The 24,928-nt window shown below is 46.9% G+C and overlaps 1 protein-coding gene across 1 annotated transcript in view; it reads right to left on the reverse strand.

Annotated features, from left to right (window-relative positions):
* The window catches only part of CFAP221 (cilia and flagella associated protein 221), a 269,346-nt gene that overhangs the window by 160,216 nt on the left and 84,202 nt on the right, over positions 1–24,928 (reverse strand). Inside the window, 2 exon segments of the mRNA XM_029605315.1 lie at positions 20,554–20,665; positions 20,766–20,886. Coding sequence (XP_029461175.1) covers positions 20,554–20,665; positions 20,766–20,886 — 233 coding nt within the window.

Consider the following 24,928-nt stretch of genomic DNA (forward strand, 5'->3'; position numbering starts at 1 on the left):
TTCTCTCCGCCTCATAGTCCCGGTTCCCCCGGGCTGGCCTGACGCTACAGATCCACCGTGTTCCTGATGATGTAAGGGCGCGCGCGCGCGCTCCAGACTTTGTACCAGCAAGGGCGCGAACCTCGGGGGCGCCCCCCTGTAGTGACGTCATCCCTTTGCACTTTAAAAGGTCTTTGTTTGCTAACCTCTAACGAGTTAGCAAGGAACTCCAACAGGACAAAATGGCGCCGGCGCTACCTTTGCCCTGTCATATGACAGGGCAAAGGTAGCGCCGGCGCCATTTCTACAACGCACTGGAAGCCCGAGAGTAAAAGATCACACTGGGACCCCCCCTCTGGACCCCAGGTAATTTAAGGCATTTTGGGGGGGTTCGGGAGGGTGGGGGATTTATTTTAAAGGGTCGGGGTGGGTTTTTAGGGATGTTTTAGTGTGCCGGTTTTCCCGCCCTCCCCCTTCCCCTCCCCCTTCCCCCGATTTACGATTTTTGACGATAAATCGGGGGAATTCCTATTAAATATCGCCTCTAACGATTTTTGACGATTTAAAATATATCGGACGATATTTTAAATCGTCAAAAAACGATTCACATCCCTACTAAATTCTACCTACTTGGAAGTCGTGCTGAAGGACTACAGCACTGTTGATTCCAAAGTAGAAGTCATCTTTACCTCTCAATTTTGTGATGATCCACTCGGAGGTCGTGCTGGAGGTTTACAGCACTGCTGATTCTGACGTAAGAAGACATCCCTAGCTACCAGTATTTCGATTGGCCTATTCGGAAGTCGTGCTGGGCTACAGCACTGTTTGATTCTGAAGAAGAAAAGAAGATATCTCTATTCATCAACTTCACTTAAGGACTACTCAAAAGTCGTGCCCATACCCTATGGCACTGGTTGATTACGAGAAAAAGAAGAAGAGGTTTCTACTCATCAACTTTGTTGGATCATTCGGAAGTCGTGCTGGGGTACAGTACTGTTTGATTCCAAGGATGAAGATTATCCATCCATCAGCCTGTTCGTTTTGCTGGTATTATCAACATCTTTCTTCCAGTGTCCTGCGGAAGAGCTACATCAGAAGTGGATATTGGACCATTTCTACATCACCACTTCCACTGAAACCTCAGTGATGTCCTCAGCAGCCCATCTCATTGCTGCTGACGTCATTATACATTCTACTAGATTCTTCAAAACTACATCTATCCGTGTTATACGAACCTAAACTCAAGACTTTGAGACCTTGGATGTTTGAACAGAGACTGAACTTTGTTTGCCTGAAAAGGCTTCGACCCCAAGAACCATCTTTGGGATCCTTAGACCTATTGGATAAGAGATGCTCATCAGTTCCACCTCGCGCATCTCTGGTACATAAACTGGTACCCGAAGAGGAGATCGCCCTTTGAAGGGGGGTACTGTTGCATTCGTGCCTCTTCTCGCCCCTCGCTCCACCCTCTCTACCTGGGATGCGACTCCTATTGGCTCTGATGGACAGTTACAGCCACCGCTTCTCTCCGCCTCATAGTCCCGGTTCCCCCGGGCTGACCTGACGCTACGGATCCGCAATGTTCCCGATGATGTAAGGGCGCGCGCTCCAGACTTTGCACCAGCAAGGGCGAGAACCTCGGGGGCGTCCCCCCGTAGTGACATCATCCCTTTGCACTTTAAAAGGTCTTTGTTTGCTAACTTCTAACGAGTTAGCAAGGAATTCCAACGGGACTTGCTTCGGCAGTCCACGATACTTGCAAAAACAATCCGAGTCAGCCGGGGAGCCCGTCCCCACTGCTCGGCCTTTTCAAACTTACCAGGAGTACCCGTTCCACGGGGGCTCCACTCTCTCTTCTTGATTTCAGATTGCCACAACACTCGGAAGACTCCTCGTTTCCTGGAAGCGATCGCATTCATGAACACAATAAGTTCTATTACATAGGAATCGGTACTCACTCCACGAGGGCCTACATTCCTATTGCTCTGAAGACTCCCTTCCGTCCAAGACATTATCGCAGGTACAGAGATCAAGAGTTACATTAGCAAGATTACAAGAATCTTATACCAACTCTCTTCTATTCTAAGAAGCCATTTGATATAGAAACATAGAAACATAGAAATGACGGCAGAAGAAGACCAAACGGCCCATCCAGTCTGCCCAGCAAGCTTCACACGTTTTTTTCTCTCATACTTATCTGTTTCTCTTAGCTCTTGGTTCTATTTCCCTTCCACCCCCACCATTGAAATATCTAGCTTGATTAGTTAGGGGTAGTAGGGGTAGTAACCGCCGCATTAAGCAAGCTACACCCATGCTTATTTGTTTTACCCAGACTATGTTATACAGTCCTTATTGGTTGTTTTTCTTCTCCCCTGCTGTTGAAGCAGGGAGCTATGCTGGAAATGCGTGATGTATCAGTCTTCTCCCATGCTGTTGAAGCAGAGAGCCATGCTGGATATGCATCGAAAGTGAAGTATCGGACACAATTGGTTTGGGGTAGTAACCGCCGTAACAAGCCAGCTACTCCCCACTTTGTGAGTGCGAACCCTTTTTTCTTCTCCCCTGCCGTTGAAGCAGAGAACTATGCTGTATATGCATTGAAGGTGAAGCATCAGGCTTATTTGGTTTGGGGTAGTAACCGCCGTAACAAGCCAGCTACTCCCCTCTTTGTGAGTGTAAATCCATTTTTCCACATTTCCTCTTGCTGTTGAAGCTTAGAGCGATGTTGGAGTCACAGTAAGCATGTGTATGTTTATTGAATAAGGGTATTGTCTCCAGGCAGTAGCCGTCATTCTGGCGAGTCTCCCACTCTTCATTGGTGGCCTCTTGACTTTATGGATCCACAGTGTTTATCCCACGCCCCTTTGAAGTCCTTCACAGTTCTGGTCTTCACCACATCCTCCGGAAGGGCATTCCAGGCGTCCACCACCCTCTCCGTGAAGAAATACTTCCTGACATTGGTTCTGAATCTTCCTCCCTGGAGCTTCAAATCGTGACCCCTGGTTCTGCTGATTTTTTTCCTATGGAACAGGTTTGTCGTTGTCTTTGGATCATTAAAACCTTTCAAGTATCTGAAAGTCTGTATCATATCACCTCTGCTCCTCCTTTCCTCCAGGGTGTACATATTTAGATTCTTCAATCTCTCCTCGTACGTCATGCGATGAAGATCCTCCACCTTCTTGGTCGCCCTTCTCTGTACCGCTTCCATCTTGTCTTTGTCTTTTTGTAGATACGGTCTCCAGAACTGAACACAGTACTCCAGGTGAGGCCTCACCAAGGACCTGTACAAGGGAATAATCACTTCCCTTTTCTTACTCGATATTCCTCTCTCTATGCAGCCCAGCATTCGTCTGGCTTTTGCTATCGCCTTGTCGCATTGTTTCGCAGACTTCATATCATTAGACACTATCACCCCAAGGTCCCTCTCCTGCTCCGTGCACATCAGCTTTTCCCCCCCCATCGAATACAGTTCATTCGGATTTCCACTCCCCATATGCATGACTTTGTACTTCTTGGCATTGAATCTGAGCTGCCATATCTTCGACCACTCTTTCAGTTTCCTTAGATCCCGTCTCATTCTCTCCACTCCTTCCGGCGTGTCCACTCTGTTGCTGATCTTTGTGTCATCCGCAAAAAGACAAACCTTACCTTCTATCCCGTCCGCAATGTCGCTCACAAAGATATTGAACAGGACCGGTCCCAACACCGATCCTTGCGGTACACCACTTAAAACCGCTCTCTCTTCAGAGAAGGTTCCATTTACCATCACACATTGTCTTCTGTCCGTCAGCCAATTTGCAATCCAGGTCACCACCTCGGCCCTCACTCCTAAGCTTCTCGTTTTATTCACCAGTCTCCTGTGCGGAACCGTATCAAAAGCTTTGCTGAAATCCAAGTATATGATATCAAGCGCTCTTCCTCGATCCAATTCCTTGGTTACCCAGTCAAAAAAGTTAATCAGATTTGTCTGACAGGATCTTCCCCTGGTGAATCCATGTTGCCTCTGGTCCATCAATTCTCCGGACTGTAGATAGTTCACTATTCTCTCTTTCAGCAGTGACTCCATTACTTTTCCCACCACCGAAGTGAGGCTAACCGGTCTGTAGTTGCCAGCTTCCTCCCTGTTCCCACTCTTGTGAAGCGGGACCACCACCCCTCTTCTCCAATCACTCGGCACCACTCCCGTTTCTAGGGATCTATTGAACAGGTCACACAGCGGAGCTGCCAGAACATCTCTGAGCTCCCTCAATATCCTTGGATGAATCCCATCAGGCCCCATGGCTTTGTCCACTTTCAGGTTCTTTAGCTCTTCCCACACATTTTCTACTGTAAAAGGATTTTCATCCATTCCACTTCCCTCCAGTTTCTTGTTGTGTAGAGATGGTCCTTCTCCAGGGTCTTCTTTAGTGAACACAGAGCTGAAGTATTCGTTTAATATTTCTGCCATTTCTTCGTCTCTCTCCACACATTGATCATTACCACCTTTCAATTTCACTATACCACTTTGGACCTTTCTCTTTTCGCTGATGTATCTGAAAAATGTTTTGTCACCATTTTTTATCTCCTTGGCAATCCTCTCTTCTGCTTGACTTTTTGCCAACTTGATTAATTTCTTTGTCTCCCTCAGTTGATACAAATATTCTTCTTTGTGCTCCTTCCTTTGGGATCTTTTATATTTCTTGAATGCTATTCTTTTAGCTTAATTTTGTCAGCCACCTCCTTTGAGAACCAGATAGGTTTCAATTTTCTTTTGCTTTTCTTTACATTTCTAACATATAGAGCAGTTGCCTTGGTGATTGCTCCTTTTAGATTGGTCCACTGTTGATCCACATCTCTCTCGTTCTCCCATCCTTTAAGTTCTTCCTCCAGGTACTTCCCCATTTCCTCGAAGTCTGTGTTTTTGAACTGTAAAACTCGGGTCTTTGTGGTTCTTTTCCCTATTCTTTTAGTGATATTAAACCATACCGTTTGATGATCACTACTGCTGAGGTGGGCGCCCACCTGGACATCTGAGACATTATCTGCATTAGTGAGCACTAAGTCGAGTATAGCTCCTTCTCTCGTGGGTTCCAACACCATTTGTTTGAACAAAGATACTTGCATGGCATCCACTATCGCTCTACTATTTTTAGTTTCTGCAGATGGGATTTTCCAGTCTACATCTGGCATATTAAAGTCACCCACGATCACCACTTCTCTATTACATATACAGCAATTGTGAGTTCTTATTACAGACTGTTTGTGGGAACCAGTGCTCGCCTATGGTTCCTGTTCCTGCATGTACTGAAGACCCTCTGTGGCATAGAGACCATTGCAGACATCTACTATTGTGAGTGTACCATCTTGTATCCAGTATACCCTGTCTACTCACCACTTCTAGTCTCTCTCTACAGCTCAGCGACCCAGAGATTATATTCCAGTATCAGAAGGACTTCAGCCTTGCCAAACACAGCGACTCACTACTGCCACCTTTGGTAGTCCAGCTTCCAGTCTAATAAAGAACTATTGTGTTTATCTCATATTCTAGCCTAGCCAGTGTTCCTCTCAGGATCTCCTCTTGGGGGCATTGTCATCTGCCATCAGCCCAGGGATTCACCATTTTCTCTAAGTGGTCATCCCTTTCACTATTGTCACCTTGTGGGAGCCAACCACTACAGACCACTGACTCCGCTCACGGAAGTATTATATAGACAGCTACTCCTCTTTCTCTGAGACTTGCCAGCAGCTTATATATATATAAGATTGCTACTCCGTAGCGGGGGACATGATAGATTGCTATCTCAATAGTGAAGTACTATACACCTATTGCCAACTCCTCTCCCTTGGAGAGTTGATTCATAACAGATTGCTACTCCTTAGCAGATTGGTACAGCTTGCTACTTCCTTTCCTTACAGGAGTATCTAACAGCAGTTCGCTATAAGAATTACAGATAGCTATCTCCTCCCCTCTGGAGGAGCAAGTCATGTCATATCGCTACTCCTTCCCCTTTCAGGAGCACAGCAGAACAGCTTGCCAACTCCGTCCTCCTGGCGGAGTGAGTGATAGCATGTTGCTAGCTCCTCCCGTTTGGAGAAGGAGGGCGTAACAGATTGCTAGTTCCCTAGCAAGTCTACAACAGATTGCTAACTCGCTAGCAAGTCTACAACACGCAGATGGCTGCGCCCTTTGTTTCTTACCTCCTTTCTTCCTACAGCACCGAGTCTAGGGAAGATGGCCGCCTCTGCTTCCACACGCTGACCTCCATTGCATGCCTGGGATGGTGTGGGTGCTCCCGGCAGCCATCTTGCATCCGGGGTAACCTAGGGCACGCGCGTGCGCCTGCCGCCTTCTTGTATGTGTCATGGCAGGAACCTCGGGGGCGTCCCCACCACATGACGTCATCCGCTCATTATACTTAAGCTCAGCTGACCATCCAAGCTACGAGTTACCAAGGATTCCTGTCCTGCTTAATTCAGCCACTCTGAGACTTCGTCTCGCTGTTCCTGTCTGGGTGATCTTGGTACTCGCTCCTCGGGGGCCTTGTTGCACCTAGGGCTATCCGCTCCTCGGAGAGCCATCTTTACCTGTCTCACCTTCCTTCCAGATAGCTTCATCACCGTTCCTCGGACGACCCTCCAGTGCACCTGTTCCGGGTCTCCTGGGTGCCTACTCTACATCTAGCTTCCTCTGACTCTGAGTGAGTAGTGATCCTACTCTTCCTTCATCGTGTGGATTCTCGGGCTGCGGACCACTACCGGATCCATACTGTCTTGTGCAGCCATTATCACCAGCGTCCGGCCTACCCTGCACTGCGGACCACTACCGGAGATTGCCAGCAGAAGCTTCATCAAGAGAAGGTACTCCCCGGGTTACCCCATGCTGCGGGCCACTACCGGATCTGTATTATCTTGTGCAACTTCCAGCTTCAGTCTCTGGCCTATCCCGCACTGCAGACCACTACCGGAGACCATCAGCACAAGTCTCATCTAGAGGAAGTATCTCCTGGATTACCACGCTCTGCGGACCACTACCGGAGAAGCCTGCTTGCAGGCTATATACTTGAACTGAGTATAGTAACCTGCTCCTCGGGTTACTCTTGCTGCATAATAAAGCTATAGTCTCTGTTGTCTATCACTGCTGAGATCCCACCTGTCGTGGTGTGTCCTCACAGGGCTCCTCCCTGTGGGTGGAGTCATCTCTTCTACGACCCAAGGGCCCACTGCCTAGTTTACACACAGAACGTAACAGCCATTAAGAGAATTGGAAGATACGCGTACGAAGACCCTTACCCCAATGGCAGGCAAAGGTGTCCGAGGCTGGTTCGCCATCTGTTCTGTACAGGGTGCAGAACTAAGTCACTTTTCTGTTGCAGGGGGACGCGAACAAATCCACATCTGGGCTCCCCCAGAGGCGGAAGATCCGGTTCACTTCCCCCTGGTCCAGAGACCACTCATGGGGTCTGAAGGCAAAACTCAGTCTGTCCGCTACTACGGTACATTCTCCATTCCAGCCAGATACATGGCCCTGAGCACCATCCCATGGGACAGGGCCCAGGACCAGTTCTGGACCACTTCCTGACACAGGAGGTACAACCCCATGCCTCCCTGCTTTTGATATACCTCATAGCTACTTGGTTATCTATTTGGATCAGGACAATTTTGTTGGACAGCCAATCTCTGAAAACCCACAGTGTGTACCTGATCACCTGGAGCTCCAGGAAGTTGATTTGACATCGTGCTTCCTGGGCGGAGCAGAGGTCTTAGGTGCAAAGCCCCTTTACATGAGCTCCCCACCCCAGGGTGGACACATCCGTGATTAGGACAATTTATGTAGGGGGACTTTGGAAGGATATTCCCTGTTCCAAATATGAGAGTACCCCTCACCAGGACAAAGTGTCCTGGAGAGATGGAGTGATTTGGATGCGATCCTAGAGGCTCTGTGTGGTCTAGTGCCACTGTGACCTCAGGGTCCATTGGGCTCTGCACATGTGCAAATGTGCCAAGGGAGTAACATGGATGGTTGCGACCATGTGGCCCAACAGCCTCAACATGAGCTGAGCTCACACCTGCAGGCTCTGTTGAATCACCGCCGCTATGGATGTCAATGTGACAGCCTGAGATCGCTGCAGGAAGATTTTTCCCTGGACCTTCTCTAGCAGGGCTCCTACGAAGTCCAACTGAGGCGATGGGCTGAGATAGGACTTCGGATAGTTGATAACAAACCCTAGTGACTCCAACACCCAGATGGTCAAGTGCATGGACCAAGTGGCCCCGCCTGAGAAGCGCTCTTGGCCAGCAAATCTTCCAGGTAAGGGCAAGCATGTACTCCCAGCCTGCAGAGGTGCGCCCCCATAACTGCCAGGCATTTTGTGAAGATACATGGGGCCAATGCTAGCCCGAATGGCTAATTTTGTACTGGAAGTGTGTTTCCCATCACAATCTGAAATACTTCTTGTGAATTGGAAAGATCTCCATATGAGTGTACGTTTCCTTCAAATTGAAGGAGCATAGCCAGTCCCATTTTTGCCAGAGGGGAATCAGGATGCTCAGGAAAACCATCTTGAACTTTTCTCTTGTTAGAAACTTGTTCAAGGCCCTTAGGTCTAAACTGGGATGGAGTCCCCATGTTCTCTTTGGAATCAGGAAGTGCCAGGAGTAGAATCCCTGCCCTCTTTGTTACACGTGCCGTCCGCGGCAGACCCGCGGCATGGCCCCCTCACTTTCTACAGTGACTCCAGCCTCTGGTTCCTCCTCGCTGTCAGTGGTGGGCCGTCAGCTTTGTCCTCAGGCCTCCCCCGATGCTTCCGGCTCTGCCACAGTCCCCGGTGTCCCCGGTCCTGCTTCCACTTCTCATCGGGCCTCTCCGCAGCCCCGGATGATGACATCAACTGAACCATAGTATTTAAGCTCAGGCTCCGCTCCTTAGCGTTGCCTTTGCAACAGGTCCCCTCACTGGTCGAGTACTCGTTGCTTCCTAGAGATTCATCTCAACCCTGCGTTCCTATTCCTCGTTGTTCCTGGTTCCTGTCTCTTTGTTCCTACCCTGCTTATGCTTCGGATTGACTACAAGGACTTTGACTTTGCTTTGCCTGACGTTGCCATTGATTATCTCCAGACCCAGACCTTCGCTTCGCCTGATTACACTACTGCCTATCTCCAGACCCAGACCTCCGCTTTGCCTGTCTACGCTACTGCTATCTCCAGACCCAGACCTCCGCTTTGCCTATCTCCAGACCCAGACCTCTGCTTCGTCCGACTATGCATCACCTATCTCCAGACCCAGAACTTCGCCTTCCTGACTATGCTATTGACTATCTCCATAATCAGACCTCGGCTTTGCTTGACTACCCTATTGACTATCTCCGTGATCAGACCTCGGCTTGACTACGTGATCAGACCTCAGCCTTGCTTGCCACTGCCTTTGGATTGCCGCCAGCCCTGACTCAAGCTTACCATTGGACGCCTCTTCTGCTTACTCCCTCGACGTGGTTTCTTCAGGCTTCGGCCTACTTTTGCTCGAGTGCCCCCTGTCTGCCTTCATTCTATTGGCACTCAAGTTTCCAGGACATTACCCAGTCCGGAGTAAGACTGTACCATCTCTTATCTGCTGTCTCTGAGCTGAACCAACTCCTATTGCAACTATATACAGAAGCCCACCTAAGTCCTGCCGGCCCCGGCACCTAAAGGCTCAACCTGTGGGGAATAAGGGCTGGTATAGGTAAAGCTCCAGTGGCCTCTGCCTATCAGCCCACTCCACCTGCCGAAAGTGGGGACCCGTAGGTCCTTACCTACAGGTTGCTTCAACCCCACCTCAGCCCAAGGGTCCACCTCCAATGCAACATGTTGCAAAGGCCATGGACTCGGTGGAGTCGCATGCCCTCCAGGCCAGGCATCCAAGGTACAAGAACAGCAGCAGTTTCTTGAGGCATTGGCCTCCTCCATGGACTATCTTCATGCCTGGCTTGATGCCCTCACTAGTAATCCGGTTTCTCTACCGGCTCCTCCTCATCCACAGCCATCACCTCAAGCCTTGCTGGCCCTACCAGCTCCCCCACGCTTCAACGGTGACTCCAGACTCTGTAGAGGGCTCATCAACAAATGCTATATGCAATTCACTCTGCAGCCCTCCATTTTCCAGGATGAATTGACTAACGTCACCTTCATTCTATCTCATCTTGAAGGGAAGGTGCTGGCTTGGGCTTCCCCCCTGTGGGAACAGTCAGACTCCCTCCTAAGGGAGTTGTCTCAGTTCATGGATGTGTTTCGATGGACCTTCGATGATCCCGGGCAGCATGCCATGGCAAGCACCAGCTTATTACATCTTCATCAAGGTAAAAAATGTCTCTTCGACTATACCATCGAATTTTGGACTTTGGCTTCCGAGCTCGCCTGGCAGGAGGACTGCCTACGAGCTATCTATCTGGATGGACTTTCCTCACAGCTGAAGGATGAGCTGGCTGCAAGGGAGCCCTTCCTCTCTCAAGGACCTTATAGACTTGACAGACCGAATCGACCACCGTCTCCAAGAGCATCACCTGGAGAGTCGGATGCCCAAGAAGTCCTCTCGAGTTCGATCCCGTTCGCCACCGACCACCAACTCTGCCTCAATAGAGTTACTACTGTGGCTAAGACAGAAGAGCCCATGCTGTTGGGTCGTGGGCAGATGACACCGGAAGAGCGCCTCCGGTGGAGACAAACCAGTCTGTGTCTGTATTGTGGAGCACCTGGCCATCATCTACAGACCTGTCCTGTCCGTCCGGGAAACTTCCCAGCCTAAGTTCAGCAAGGGTCCTGAACTTGGGCACGATCTCTCCGGCCCCCCAATTATCTGTACCAGTCGCCTTGATCTAGGATTCCCGGTCCTTTCCAATTCTTGCTCTGGTGGATTCCAGAGCAGGAGGCAATTTCATTCTCAAGGATTTTGTCCAAGTCCTGGGTATAAAGAACTGTTCGCTAGAGACCTCCTTGGTATAGCATCTATTTATGGAAATCCGTTACCTGGCTGAATCTTCCTTACCACGGAACCAGTCCAGCTGCGCACTAGCGCCCTACATACAGAAGAACTTGAACTGTTAGTATTGGAGAAATCCATCCATCCGGTAGTCCTCGGACTCCCATGGCTACAAAAGCACTCTCCCCAATTTAATTGGGGCTCGTTGCAATTGGTGGAGTGGGGTCCCGCCTGCCACCAGTCCTGTCTTCAGAAAGTAGTACTGCCATCCGCAGTTCCTTTGGCTGCCACTTCTTCTGGTATACCCGCTCCTTACGCAGATTTCGAAGATGTGTTTTCCAAGCAAAAAGCAGACCTCCTTCCGCCTCTTCGGAGGTTCAATTGCCTTATTGATCTTCTTCCAGGGACCACACCTCCCCAAGGACGCACCTACCCTCTGTCTCTACCCGAGACAAAGGCTATGACAGAGTACATCCAAGAAAACCTTGCGAAGGGATTCATCCATCCCTCAACCTCTCCTGCTGGGGCATGATTCTTTTTTGGGTCACTTAGGCCGTATATTGACTACCGTGGCCTAAACGCCATCACCTGCAAAGACAAGTATCTTCTGCCACTGATCTCAGAATTATTCGATCGTCTAGAGAGCATCTATATTCACAAAATTGGACCTATGCAGAGCGTATAACTTGGTACGGATCTGTCCCAACGACATTTGGAAGATTGCTTTTAATACCCCGGATGGGCATTACGAATACCTGGTGATGCTTTTTGGCCTCTGTAACATGCCCGCAGTTTTCCAACAAATGATGAACGAAATTTTCAGAGATTTGCTGTACAGCAAGATTGTGGCCAATCTGGACGATATCCTTGTCTTTTCTTAAGACCTGACCACACACCACAATTATGTCCGTACCGTCCTCCAACACCTTCGCCAAAATCACTTGTTTGCAAAATTGGACAAATGCTTGTTCGAGAAATCCAGCCTGCCTTTCCTTGAATATATTATCTCCCAACGAGGATTTTCTATGGACCACAGGCCGCAGCCTGTGGGTCTTAAAGCCCTCCAGCGCTTCCTGGGATTTCTAAATTATTATCGACATTTCATCCCACATTATTCCACCCTGGTTGCTCCTTTGACAGCCCTAAATCATAAGGGCTAAGATACTCGAAATTGGACTCTGGAAGCCGTCGCAGCCTTCCACCGCCTTAAAGAAGCCTTCCAGGCGGTGTCTTGCCTACATCACCCAGACCCGAACCATCCATTTCAAGTGGAAGTGGTCGCTTCCGCTATTGGGGCTGGGGCAGTCCTGAATCAACGCACTGCTTCCGGTACTACAGTCCCATGCTCATTCTACTCCCGCAAATTCTCATCTGCAGAGCAGAACTACAATATAGGAGATCGTGAGCTACTTGCCATAAAATTGGCCCTCGAAGAATGGCGCCTGTGGCTAGAGGGTGCGCAACATAAGTTCACTGTGTTCACCGATCATAAGAATCTCGAACATCTGAGCCATGCCCAGCGTTTCAACGCCCATCAAGCCCGATGGGCTCTGTTCTTTTCCAGGTTCAATTTTGAGCTCCGTTACCATCCAGGCAATAAAAACCTCCGGGCAGATGCCCTATCATGCTCTTTCAAGCCTGAAGACACTCCGGAAGAACCCATCCATATAATAGACCCAGCCTGTATCTGTTTGTCTGCTACTCACTCAGTCCCTGCTAGGAAGACTGTCGTGCCCCGACGACTCAGAGAAAGAGTCCTCCGCTGGGCGAATGAGTCTAAGTTTGCCGGTCACCCAGGATGAGCATGAGCCTTGGCACTGCTCCAGCAGTTCTTCTGGTGGCCTACTATGGTTTCTGACACTAAAGCATACGACGCTAAAGCATTTTTATTGGAGTGGTTTACAGGCCTCCAAACCAAAAAGAAGAGCTGGACAGAGATCTGGTTGAAGACATCCAAAAGATGGGAAAGAAGGGAGAAGTGGTAATCGTTGGAGACTTTAATATGCCAGATGTAGACTGGAGAATCCCATCCGCAGAATCTAATAATAGTAGAGAAATAGTGGATGCCCTGCAAGTAGCTTTGTTCAAACAAATGGTTATGGAACCCATGAGAGAAGGAGCTATACTTGACTTAGTGCTCACTAATGGAGATAACGTCTCTGATGTCCAGGTGGGTGCCCACCTCAGCACCAGTGATCATCAAACGGTATGGTTTAATATCACAAAAAAGATACGGAAAAGAAGCACAAAAACCCGAGTTTTGCAATTCAAAAACACAAACTTTGATGAAATGGGGAAGTACATGGAGGAAGAACTAAAAGGCTGGGAGAATGTGAGAGATGTGGATCAACAGTGGACCAATCTAAAAGGAGCAATTGCCAAGTCAACTAATCTATATGTTAGAAAAGTAAAGAAAAGCAAAAGAAAAATGAAACCTATCTGGTTCTCAAAGGAGGTGGCTGACAAAATAAAGGCTAAAAGAACAACGTTCAAGAAATACAAAAGATCCCAAAGGGAGGAGCACAAAGAAGAATATCTGGTAGAACTGAGGGAGATGAAGAAATTAATCAAGAGAGCAAAAAGTCAAGCAGAAGAGAGGATTGCCAAGGAAGTAAAGAGAGGTGACAAAACATTTTTCAGATACATCAGTGAAAAGAGAAAAGAGAAAAGTAGTATAGTGAAATTGAAAGGTGGAAAGGATCAATGTGTGGAGAGAGACGAAGAAATGGCAGACATATTAAACGAATACTTCTGTTCTGTGTTCACTAAGGAGGACCCTGGAGAAGGACCGTCCCTAGTTAACAAGATACTGGAGGGGAGTGGAGTAGATGTAACTCCATTTACAGTAGAAAATGTATGGGAAGAGCTGGAGAAACTGAAAGTGGACAAAGCCATGGGGCCTGATGAGGTTCATCCCAGGATACTGAGGGAGCTCAGAGATGTGCTGGCGGGTCCGCTGTGTGACCTGTTCAATAGATCCCTAGAAACAGGAGTGGTGCCGAGTGATTGGAGAAGAGCGGTGGTGGTCCCGCTTCACAAGAGTGGGAACAGAGAAGAGGCTGGTAACTACAGACCGGTTAGCCTCACTTTGGTGGTGGGAAAAGTAATGGAGTCACTGTTGAAAGAGAGAATAGTGAACTATCTACAGTCGGGAGAATTGATGGACCAGAGGCAGCATGGATTCACCAGGGGAAGATCCTGTCAGACAAATCTGATTGACTTTTTTGACTGGGTAACCAAGGAATTGCAGCAAGGAAGAGCGCTCAATGTCATCTACTTGGATTTCAGCAAAGCTTTTGATACGGTCCCGCACAGGAGACTGGTGAATAAAATGAGAAGCTTAGGAGTGAGTGCCGAGGTGGTGGCCTGGATTGCAAACTGGTTGACGGACAGAAGACAATGTGTGATGGTAAATGGAGCTCTCTCTGAAGAGAGGGAGGTTTTAAGTGGTGTACCACAAGGATCGGTGTTGGGACCGGTCCTGTTCAATATATTTGTGAACGACATTGCGGACGGGATAGAAGGTAAGGTTTGTCTTTTTGCGGATGACACTAAGATCTGCAACAGAGTGGACATGCCGGAAGGAGTGGAAAGAATTAGACGGGATTTAAGGAAGCTGGAAGAGTGGTCGAAGATATGGCAGCTGAGATTCAATGCCAAGAAGTGCAGAGTCATGCATATGGGGAGTGGAAATCCGAATGAACTGTATTCGATGGGGGGAGAAGGGCTGATGTGCACGGAGCAGGAGAGAGACCTTGGGGTAATGGTGTCTAATGATCTGAAGTCGGCGAAACAATGTGACAAGGCGATAGCTAAAGCCAGAAGAATGCTGGGCTGCATAGAGAGAGGAATATCGAGTAAGAAAGGGGAAGTGATTATCCCCTTGTACAGGTCCTTGGTGAGGCCTCACCTGGAATACTGTGTTCAGTTCTGGAGACCATATCTCCGAAGAGACAGAGACAAGATGGAAGCGGTCCAGAGAAGGGCGACCAAATAGGTGGAAGGTCTTCATCGAATGACTTATGAGGAGAGACTGAAGAATCTAAATATGTATACCCTGGAGGAAAGGAGGTGCAGAGGTGATATGATACAGACTTTCAGATACTTGAAAGGTTTTAATGATCCAAAGACAACGACAAACCTTTTCTGTCGGAAACAAATCAGCAGAACCAGGGGTCACGATTTGAAGCTCCAGGGAGGAAGACTCAGAACCAATGTCAGGAAGTATTTCTTCACGGAGAGGGTGGTGGATGCCTGGAATGCCGTTCCGGAGAAAGTGGTGAAGACCAGAAGTGTGAAAAACTTCAAAGGGGCGTGGGATAAACACTGTGGATCCATAAAGTCTAGAGGACGTAAATGAATGTGGGGGAAAAAAAAAAGATTTGCATTCACAAAAAAGCAGGGAGTAGCTTGCTTTTTATGGCAGTTACTACCCCAAATCAAATAAGCCTGATACTTCACTTTCAATGCATATCCAGCATAGCTCTCTGCTTCAATGGCAGGGGAGAAAGTCTGATACTTCAAGCATATCCAGCATAGCTCTCTGCTTCAACGGCAGGGGAGAAAGTCTTCAAGCATATCCAGCATAGCTCTCTGCTTCAACGGCAGGGAAGAAAGTCTTCAAGCATATCCAGCATAGCTCTCTGCTTCAACGACAGGGGAGAAAGTCTGATACTTCAAGCATATCCAGGATAGCTCTCTGCTTCAACGGCAGGGGAGAAAGTCTGATACTTCAAGCATATCCAGCATAGCTCTCTGCTTCAATGGCAGGGGAGAAAGTCTTCAAGCATATCCAGCATAGCTCTCTGCTTCAACTGCAGGGGAGAAAGTCTTCAAGCATATCCAGCATAGCTCTCTGCTTCAACTGCAGGGGAGAAAGTCTTCAAGCATATCCAGGATAGCTCTCTGCTTCAACGGCAGGGGAGAAAGTCTGATACTTCAAGCATATCCAGCATAGCTCTCTGCTTCAATGGCAGGGGAGAAAGTCTTCAAGCATATCCAGCATAGCTCTCTGCTTCAACTGCAGGGGAGAAAGTCTTCAAGCATATCCAGCATAGCTCTCTGCTTCAACGGCAGGGGAGAAAGTCTTCACGCATATCCAGCATAGCTCTCTGCTTCAACGGCAGGGGAGATAGTCTTCAAGCATATCCAGCATAGCTCTCTGCTTCAACGGCAGGGGAGAAAGTCTTCAAGCATTTCCAGCATAGCTCTCTGCTTCAACGGCAGGGGAGAAAGTCTGACACTTCAAGCATTTCCAGCATAGCTCTCTGCTTCAACGGCAGGGGAGAAAGACTGAAACTTCCTTTCAATGCATATCCAGCATAACTCTCTGCTTCAACGGCAGGGGGAATGAAGAAAAGTGGATCTATATACAGACAACCAACAAGGATTGAATTACATAGTCTGGGTAAACAAATAAGCATGGGTGTAGCTTGCTTATTGCGGCGGTTACTACCCCTAACTAATTAAGCTAGATATTTCATTTAGATGCAGCTCCAACACTGCTCTCTACATTAATGGTGGCGGTGGAAGGGTAATAGAACCAAAAGGTTACTAAGAGCCAAGAGAAACAGATAAGTATGAAAAAAAAAAATGTGTGAAACTTGCTGGGCAGACTGGATGGGCTGTTTGGTCTTCTTCTGCCGTCATTTCTATGTTTCTATGTCGAATCCTGTAATACTTGTGCACAGCAAAAGCCCCTGGTCGGTCGACCTTGGGGTCTCCTGCAACCACTTCCAACTTCTGAGGAACCGTGGACCCACCTGTCTATGGATTTCATCGTGGATTTGCCTCCATCTAAGGGTCATACCGTGATATGGGTAACCATAGATCGATTTTCAACAATGGCCCATTTCGTCCCTCTACCGGGCCTACCATCCGCTCCAGAATTGGCACGCCTATTTTTCCATTACATCTTCAGTTTGCATGGCCTACCCAAGGACATTGTCTCTAATAGAGGTCCACAGTTCGTTGCTAGGTATTGGTGCGCTCTTTGCCGAAAATTCGGTATTAATATCAGTTTAAGAACTGCTTATCACCCCCAAGCCAACGGACAAGCCGAGTGAATGAATCGCTCTTTGAAGTCCTTCCTGCGTACCTACATCAACGACCACCAAGACAATTGGTCCAAACTGTTATCTTGGGCAGAGTTTTCTCACAACTCCCACATCGCCACTGCTACAGGCACGTCACCGTTCTCTATTGTCTGGAAAACAACCACGACCTCCACTGCCCATACCTTTACCAGTACCGTCCCCTGCGGTGCAGGCTACTGCGGATGCCCTCAAGACTTTATAGGAACAGATGAATTCTCGCTTACGTCAAGCTGCTTCCCGGGCCAAGAGAACTGCTGACAGTCACTGATGCTCGGCTCCTGAATTCCTTCCTGGCCAGAAAGTCTGGTTAAGTACTCGGTATATCCGACTCGGAATACCTTCTCAAAGTTCACCCCAAGTTATATTGAACCTTTTACGGTCATCCGACGTATTGGACCAGTTACATACCAGCTTCGGCTGCCTCCTATGCTGGGTTTACATAATACTTTTCACGTATCTCTCTTAAAACCTGTGGTCCTATCCTGGCCTGCCCTAAAGGCTCCTGAACCACCTCCACTCGTGGCTGAAACTGATAGGATATACAAGGTACATGAAGTCCTCGACGTCCTCCGTAGGGGCCGCCGATGGGAATACCCCCTTTCTTGGGAGGGTTATGGACCAAAAGAAAATTCTTGGGAACCAGCTCAGAACATCCTGGACAAAACTCTCCTCCTGAACTTTCACCGTGCCCATCAGGGCAAACCCCAACCTCCAAGAGGGGAGTGTAAAGGTACTGTTACTTGTGCCATCCGCGGCAGACCCGCAGCACGGCCCCCTCACCTTTCTACAGTGACTCCAGCCTCTGGTTCCTCCTCGCTGGCGGTGGAGGGCCATCAGCTTCAACCTCGGGCCTCCCCCGGTGCCTCCGGCTCTACCACAGTCTCCGGCGTCCCCGGTCCTGCTTCCACTTCTTGTCGGGCCTCATTGACTCTTAAGTAGGGACCGCGGTGGGAACCTAGCCGCGGCCCCGGATGATGTCGTTAACTTAACCATAGTATTTAATCTCAGGCTCTGCTCCTTAGTGTCGCCTTTGCAACAGGTCCCCTCGCTGGTCGAGTACTCGTTGCTTCCCAGAGATTCGTCTCAAACCTGCGTTCTTGTTCCTCATTGTTCCTGGTTCCTGTCTCTTTGTTCCTACCCTGCTTATGCTTCGGATTCACTATTCGGACTTTGACTTTGCTTTGCCTGACATTGCCATTGATTATCTCCAGACCCAGACCTCCGCTTCTCCTGACTATGCTACTGCTATCTCCAGACCCAGACCTCCGCTTTGCCTATCTCTAGACCCAGACCTCTGCTTCGTCCGACTATGCATCACCTATCTCCAGACCCAGAACTTCGCCTTGCCTTACTATGCTATTGATTATCTCCGTAATCAGACCTCGGCTTTGCTTGACTACACTATTGACTATCTCCATGATCAGACCTCGGCTTTGCTTGACTACGCTCTTGACTATCTCCATAATCAGACCTCAGCCTTGCTTGCCATTGCCTTCGAATCGACTCAAGCCTACCATTGTACTTCCCTTCTGCTTACTCCCTGTATGTGGTTTCTTCAGGCTTTGGCCTACTTTTGCTCGAACGCCCCCTGTCTGCCTTTGTTCTATTGGCGCTTGAGTTTCCAGGACATTACCTAGTCCGAAGTAAGGCTGTACCATCTCTTATCTGCTGTCTCTAGGCTGAACAAACTCCTACTGCAACTATATACAGAGGCCCACCTAAGTCCTGCTGGCCACGTCACCCAAAGACTCAACCCGTGGGGAACGAGGGCTGGTATAGGTGAAGCTCCAGTGGCCTCTACCTTCAGCCCATTCCACCTGCCAATGGTGGGGACCTGTTGCGTCAACCCCACCTCAGTCCAAGGGTCCACCTCCGATGCAATAGGGCATGCTCAGTGTGCCTAGTCAAAGTTCCACAAACTTTGACATAAGTTTTCTGTGCTGGGCTCCAGCCAATGATGTCAACCATGTGTGAGAACTACCATCCTGCTTGTCCTAAGAGAACTCAAGAGTAGATGAAGCCCACTTCTTCACCCTTGAATCGTGAAGCAACTCCTCTGGAAATAAGAATCCATCACCCCATGGTGAGAACTTACTCCCAGTCCTAGAAGCTCTTGTGTTGAAGTTTGAACTAGTTTGGGACTAGGAGCAGCTTCATTATATGGGAAATGTACCTCCATTTTGAACAGGAGAGGTTTCTAATATCTCTCATCTTTCTTCAGAATTCAAAGAGGCAAATAAATTATTCACTAACTCTGATTACTGAGCTTCCACTCATTGAGAGATCCCATGGCCTGGAATTGGAAAAGAGACATCTTCTCCAGAGATATACATTGGCTCATTCTCACTCAGAACTGCCAGTAAAACAGCAGAAGAACCCAGAACAATGCCAGCATCCTTCACTGTGCAGGCTGCCAGCTCCAAGGTGCCCTGCGATGGCTGCTTTGGCAATTTCTATTGGCTAATATCCCATTCCAATGATGGTGCCAGCTCCTTCCATGCCATGTTAGGAACCATAGGACTCTTGGACTTCCACGCTGGAGTGCTCTGCTCTGAGAACACAGTGGGCCTTGGGTCCTGATGACACTGTGTTCCTTGATGAGGAACAGTTCTGTTGCTTGGCCTTGTACAGAGACATGAGGTTCTTACTAACCAAAACCTTTCTCAGGACTTCCATTTTCCAGGTACGGCACTGCTGTGCCCAGGGTGACATGTTTGAAGAATCATGGTCAGGGCCCAAACAACGGTAGTAGATGGAGTGTATACATGATGGACATCTGGTGCTCACTTAGATACAGGCCCTGAAAATGCTCATCATGAACTTTTTGTCTTTGGGCTTCTCTATATCATCTTTATTGTTTTTTAGAACTTAAAAGTTCTGTTTGAGGGACTGCCAAGGCAGCAGTAGCAAAAATTTAAGCAACAAGGCAGTTTGAGGCACTAGGACAAAAAGACAGAAAAAAATATGTAGAGACTGTTGTAGCTCAGACAAAGAGACAGCGGGTGCATGCACAACCTCTGCATATGGTTTATGCCTTTACTGAGCTCTGCGAGTTGGGTCCATGTCAATGCTTTTGGATGACATAACCCAATCATAATGACTAATTCATGCCTGCTTGTCAACGGTGAAAGCAAGATTGCTTACTTGTAAACAGGGTTCTCCATAGACAGCAGGATTAATTAGCCATTCTAAATATCAGCCTGCCTTCTTGGACAGTCAACTACCTTACCTAAAGGTTATACTCTGGAAGAGACTGAGGACTCACGAGGCAGTGTGCATGTGTGGGAACTCCCATGCATGATCATTAAAACCTTTACTGATCTCTAACAGCTAGATCCATATTGGTGCCATCAGATGACATCAACCATACATAATGGCTAATTCATGCCTGCTTGTCAACTGATAAATGTGATTACACGTCAACAAATGTTGAAATGTGTACTGGTTGCCACATTTAACCTGGATCATCAAAAGTGAACTGCTGCTTTAAATATCATTCCTTTGCTAGAAGATTATTACTGGAAGTTAATTCTGTATTTCATGCGTTACCTTTTCTGAGATCTTTAGCCTTTAATTTTCCTGGTTCTTGGATTAACACAGTTGCCACAGCATAAGGATTTGACAGATCTACTGGAAACTTCAGATTCTGATATTCAATCTCCTGGGGAACAACAGCAAACAGGAAGTAGTAAATAAAGTAGAAAAAAGTACTATAGACAAATAATATTCCAATTACTGGACACTCTCTAGGATTACAGTACCTTTACTTTAGGAGAAGGCCAATGCACCAATGGTGTTTTACGTGAGAGTTCCACCACTGACTTTGCCAAGACACTTCGTAATGTTTTTGAAAGGGCATGTTGTTTTTCAAGATCTTCATTTCTAATAATTTAAAACAATGAACATAATAACCTGGATTTGTAGGTAATGTTACGGTTATGTGTCTTTGCTTACTTTATCTCATATTTTGCAGGCCATGGATATATTTTATTGAGTCAGCATACAAAAAGTTCAATTAGGATGTAGCACATGAGCTTTTGAGACCACACAGGACCTTTCTCCAGATAAAAATTGTACCCATGTGTTCTTGAAAGTGTGTATGCTGTAACCTCTTGAGGATATTCTTCTACTGGGCAGATAAAAGATATAAAAACCTGCTTTTTCAGGGCGAATATTAAAACTCTTCTATATTGCAATAATTATTTTTTATCTGAATTTGAGAGGGCTGCAATCTTACAAGCTATTCTTCTCAAAGCAGGGGAGTGCAAATTGATACTATCTGAAAAGGAACACACCCTTACAGCATCACAGGAAACCCAAATTATTATGAATAATGGAGGACAATTTTGAAAGCCCTTCCATGCCCAGCTAACAGTGGGTACACTGTTCATACTACTTGCATAGCTGACAGGCTATGAATACTTTTTACCTAGGCTCTTTGCACCACTTTTCAAAGAATAAGTACACATCCATACTGTTATTTTGAAAACTGCCCAAGCAAACAGCATGCGCAGAGATCTGTGCCTGCTCCTTCCGCAGATACTTTTTCTAACCCAAACTACACATGTAGTTTCGAAATCCAAGACTATGAGCGTAGTTTTCTTTTCCAACTTAACCCCGTCCTGGGAGAGCCTCCAACAGAATGCGGGTAATTTTTCGTTGGTAGTGGGGCAATTTCCAGACAGTCAGTTTATGCGAATAAAATGCTTTCTACTCATGGAAATCCCTTTGAATTTTGCCCTCATGTGTGGTCTTTCGCATTGTATGTACATTTAACAACAGGAAAAGCAGTCATTCCCAGGGGTGTGTAAGTCGGGGTAAGAAAATAGTACGCATACTTTGGATTTTGAAAAGTATGCAGGCTATAGTCCCTGACCTGCCACCCACACAAATAGTACTATCAATGTACCTAGGCACTTCTAGCATCCTACAACATATGCACGCTAGAAGTGCCTGGGTACATTGGCAACACTGAGGGCTATTCCAAATTGCTCCTAACATACCAATCATTGATCAAAATAAACTGTGATAACCAGAATCCACTGTCGCTGAAAATGTAGTTTTCCTCCAGATTTTAATCTGAACATGAACTATGCTGAACACAGACCATGCAAATATTTCTATCAGTTCTGGTTTTGGAAATTTGGAGTACTTATCTAGCACTGATTCTTTAAGTCATTAATTTCCTTTTGAAATATTATTTACGAAGAAGGGCATAATTGAAATCTCAGCAATAATTTTTTAGACCAGAAATTTCATACATCCTGAGAGATTAAGCAGAACATTTTAAAGGCCTATAATCAGTAATATTTTTAAGATAAGAACATTCCTGTACAAAATACTGTACAATGATTATAATCTGACACTAACAAAAGGTAAAGGTTTGACACGGTAGACCATATGATTTTAATCAAGCATGGACATAGGGGGTTCTGCCCTGTGCTGACTCTGTTTTTTTAGAACTGGATGGATGGAAATGTAGAGGATTATTCATTCAACCCTTGATGTCTGATAGAGTTCCACTATGCTCTCTGCTGTCACCTGTTATTTAATATCTACCTTCAGCCTCTGGGGAAAGTAACTACAGAATTTGGGATTCAATATCATTTTTATGCTGATAGGGGCCAATGGGTCCCCATGTTGTTAACAGAATAAATTTAAATTTGAATGCAATTTCAACATGGATGCCAAGCAATAAAGTAAAATTAAATCATGCAAAAAATGAGATGTTATTGGTAAGTAAAGGTAATAGTTTTGATATGGATTTGTCTCCCCTTATTGATTGTATGATTTTTGCCACTGAAAAATCAAGTATGCAGCCTGAAAGTGATCATCCTTCTGGGCTAACTAAGGGGCTGATGCAAAAATGTTGCGCTGAAAGCGGGCGTTGTGTGTTCAGCGCCCGCTTTCATAATGTGCCCCCAGGCACCTCTCCTGGGGGTGCGATGCAATATTTAAATTGGGGCTCGCTTTCGAGAAGGCACTAGGGACGATTGCGCGCCCCTAACGCTTCCTTGACAGTGCCAGCCGGAGAGAGGTCAGCTGTCGGTGGCTATCTGCCAGTTAAGAAAACGGATGCTGAATTTATCACTTAATATTCATTTATTCACTCCTTCACTTATTGCCGATTGGTCCCTTTACTGTCACATGTCAGTGAAAGGACCAATCTCCTTTCAGAAGGCTGTCCTCCAGGCAGGCGTTAATTTCTGATTGTTAAAATGTGCGTTCTAGATGCACATTTTTTTTTGCATAGGGAGTGAATAGCTAATAGCCTCATTCACATGCATTTGCATGTGATGAGCGCTATTAGTTTCGCTCTGCGTTGGACATGCGTTGTAGAGGCGTTAATTCCCTTATTGCATAAGGGGATTAGTTAGCGCCTATACAACCGCGGATTGTAAAATCTGGTGCACATGTGCGCGTGGCCACCTGATTTTGTAACATGTGCGCCCAGCATGCACCCGGAGCAGGCATGTTATAAAATCGGCACATCCATGTGTGCACATCGGGAACCGCACGCACATGGATACACGCACGCATCTTTTAAAATATACCCCTTAATTTGTTTGACTTTTGGATGTTTATTGAACAACATAGCTATTTGGAATTTCTTTATGGGGATCTTATTGGATAGCTAACATTGCATTTTAATATTCAGTTTCATGAGCTTATAGAGAGATTTTATTGGATTTTTGTTGTTGTATTTTAGCTTATATTTAGTTGAAATGAGCTCCTTACATTAATTAGTTTTTAGAATTTATGAGATATTTTGTCATTAATATATATTTTTAAAGTAGCTAATTATATCTGAATTTTCTGCTGCATTGTTTCAATGATGTGTCTTCTTGATATTGCTCATGTTATATAATTTTATGTCATTTGGATTTTATTGTTTCATAACTGTACCTGGACTTCGGCATCATTGGAAAGATGGGTAACGAAATGAAAATTTCATTGATAGCTCAAGGCAAGTTACATTCCTATCCCAAAGGCCTTGCAATCTAAGGGGACAATTTAGTAAGCTAAATTAGTTTGTTTGAATGCGGAACACTGTTTACTGCATGGAATTTGCAAATAATGCATACAATTTGCAATTACTGCAAACTTTCCAAAGTTATCTGCTGGCTGAAAAATCAGGCATAATGCAGGCATGATATTGAGCTGCACCTCATGCACATTCATGCAAAGCAGTTCATTCTCATGCCAAACACTGCAGCTCATAAAAAATCTTCAAGAGGACTAGCTATCTTTCCTACATGAACATCGCCAAGTTAACATGCCTACCAATGTTGCCAGAGTCGGGTCTTAAAGGGAATGGAAGGTCCCTGTAAATACTACCATACTGTATTGTCAAAATCCACTACTACTACTACTTAACATTTCTGTAGTGCTTCATGACATCTGCAACGCTGTACAAACATACAAAAAGGCAGTCACTGCTCAGCAGAGCTTACAATCTAATAAAACAAACATCAATCTAGATAAATGAGGCTTGACCGATGTGCCGCAAATGCGCAGTAGAGAGCAGCTCTACTGCGCATGTGCGGCACAGAGCTCTGAGCGATGTGCTAAGGTTACGCCCCAAAGCAGAGAGATTGGAACAGGTTGTCACAGAGGGGAGGAGGAAAGGGCAGCCTGAGCCCGTCCCTCCGTCGCCGGGGAAGGGGGGAGGGAGTAGGGACGGCCGGAGCAGAGCTAAATCTCGCCTGTTTTAACCGGCATGCAAAGGGACAACAGCCGGGCCTGTAGAAGAGAAAAAGAGGGAGTGGAGGAGGGCTGAGGGAGAGGGAAGGGACTGTGGATGAGGTGAGAGGGGAAGGAAAGGGAAGATGAGAAGGGATGGAAGGAAAAGGGAAGAGGATATGAGTAAGTGGGAAGGGTAAGAAGTTGTGCAGAAGAGAAAAAGAGGGAGTGGAGGAGGGCT

This window comes from Rhinatrema bivittatum, chromosome 6 (assembly GCF_901001135.1).
Source record: "Rhinatrema bivittatum chromosome 6, aRhiBiv1.1, whole genome shotgun sequence".
Lineage (NCBI taxonomy): Eukaryota > Metazoa > Chordata > Amphibia > Gymnophiona > Rhinatrematidae > Rhinatrema > Rhinatrema bivittatum.